At 47.6% G+C, this 1,322-nt stretch overlaps 1 protein-coding gene across 1 annotated transcript; it reads left to right on the forward strand.

Annotated features, from left to right (window-relative positions):
- Window positions 1-1,193: 1,193 nt before the first annotated feature.
- LOC124374099 lies at window positions 1,194-1,322 on the forward strand (the record flags this gene model as incomplete). The annotated part of the gene is given in 1 exon segment (XM_046832396.1): window positions 1,194-1,322. A coding segment is annotated over 1 exon segment (129 nt), but the record flags the coding sequence as incomplete, so codon positions are not given.

Below are 1,322 nucleotides of genomic sequence, written 5' to 3' on the forward strand. Positions count from 1 at the left end.
GGCGGCGAGAGTCTTCGGGATGTGCAGCAATCTTGAGAGAACTGATTCTTGGCGGAGTTAGACAGAGTTCAGAGTTTGTTAAAGCACTGGTTATTACCTTCTTCTCTGAGAGAACTCAAGATGAATCTTAAAAGACTCAGTGCTGAAGCAGCGAGCACCCTTAATAGATGGTCTGGGCTCGAGAAGCTGGATCTTGGCGAAGGAAGACAGAATTCTGAGTTTGTTAAAAAACTCACACTTCCTCTTCTCTGGTAGAGCTGAAGATCTCGGTCGGAAGCCTCGGGGATGAAGCGACGAGTGTCCCTACTAGCTGGAGAGGCTCGAGAAGTTGTATCTTGAGGGGAGATTTCAGAGTTCGAAGCTCGTTGAGGGTCTGCTGTCCAGGCTCTCTTCTCTGAAAGAGCTGAGGATTAATGCTTATGAGCTCAGCGTAGAAGCAGCCGAGGCTTTCAAAAATTGCAAAATGCTTGAGAAGCTGGATCTTGCTGGTTTTGGGCAGAATTCTGAGTTTGTGAAAACTGCCCTATCTAACCTCACATCACTGAAGAAGTTGGATATCAAGGTTTATAACCTTAGTGACGGGGCCTTGAATGCTCTCAAAGGATGCAATAAGCTTGAGAGACTGTCCCTTTCAGGATATTGGCAGTCCTCCTCTTTCGTTGAGGCGCTTATTCCAGTTTGCCCCTGATCAGAGAGCTGAAAAATGGATGTTGGCTGTCTCAGTGTCTCAGCTGGAGAGGCTTTCAAGGGATGCAAGCATCTTAGAAAGCTGTATATTAAGGGGCGTGTGCAGAATTCAGAGTTCATTAGGGGCTCACTCCCAATATTTCCTCGGTTGAAGAGCTGAGAATGAATGTTGGACCACTCAGTGCCTCAGCTGGAGAAGCTTTCGGAGAATGCAAGAAGCTTAGAATGCTGCATCTTTATAAAGTTGCGCAGAATTCTGAGTTTGTTAGTGCACTGCTCGCCTCACTTTCTTCCTCTCTGAAGGATCTGAGAATCAAAGCTGAAGCCCTCAGTGATGGAGCAATAGGTGCTTTCTCCGGACGCAAGAGGCTCAGAGGCTGTATCTTGATGAGGCTATTCAGAGTTCAGACTCTGTTAGAGTGCTTCTCGCCTCACTTCCCTCTCTCAAGGAACTGGGAATCAATGTCAAAAGACTCAATGTTGGTCTGGCCGATGCTTTTAGTGGGATGAAGGAGCTTGAGAAGCTGATTCTCGGTGGGGATGATCAGAGCCTTGGGTTTTTCAAAACGATCATCTCCAGCCTCACATCTCTCAAAGAGCTGTGGATCAGCATCGAGAATCCCAGCCCCGAGGCC

The sequence above is a fragment of the Homalodisca vitripennis genome, unplaced genomic scaffold, assembly GCF_021130785.1.
Source record: "Homalodisca vitripennis isolate AUS2020 unplaced genomic scaffold, UT_GWSS_2.1 ScUCBcl_7286;HRSCAF=14902, whole genome shotgun sequence".
NCBI classification, from domain to species: domain Eukaryota; kingdom Metazoa; phylum Arthropoda; class Insecta; order Hemiptera; family Cicadellidae; genus Homalodisca; species Homalodisca vitripennis.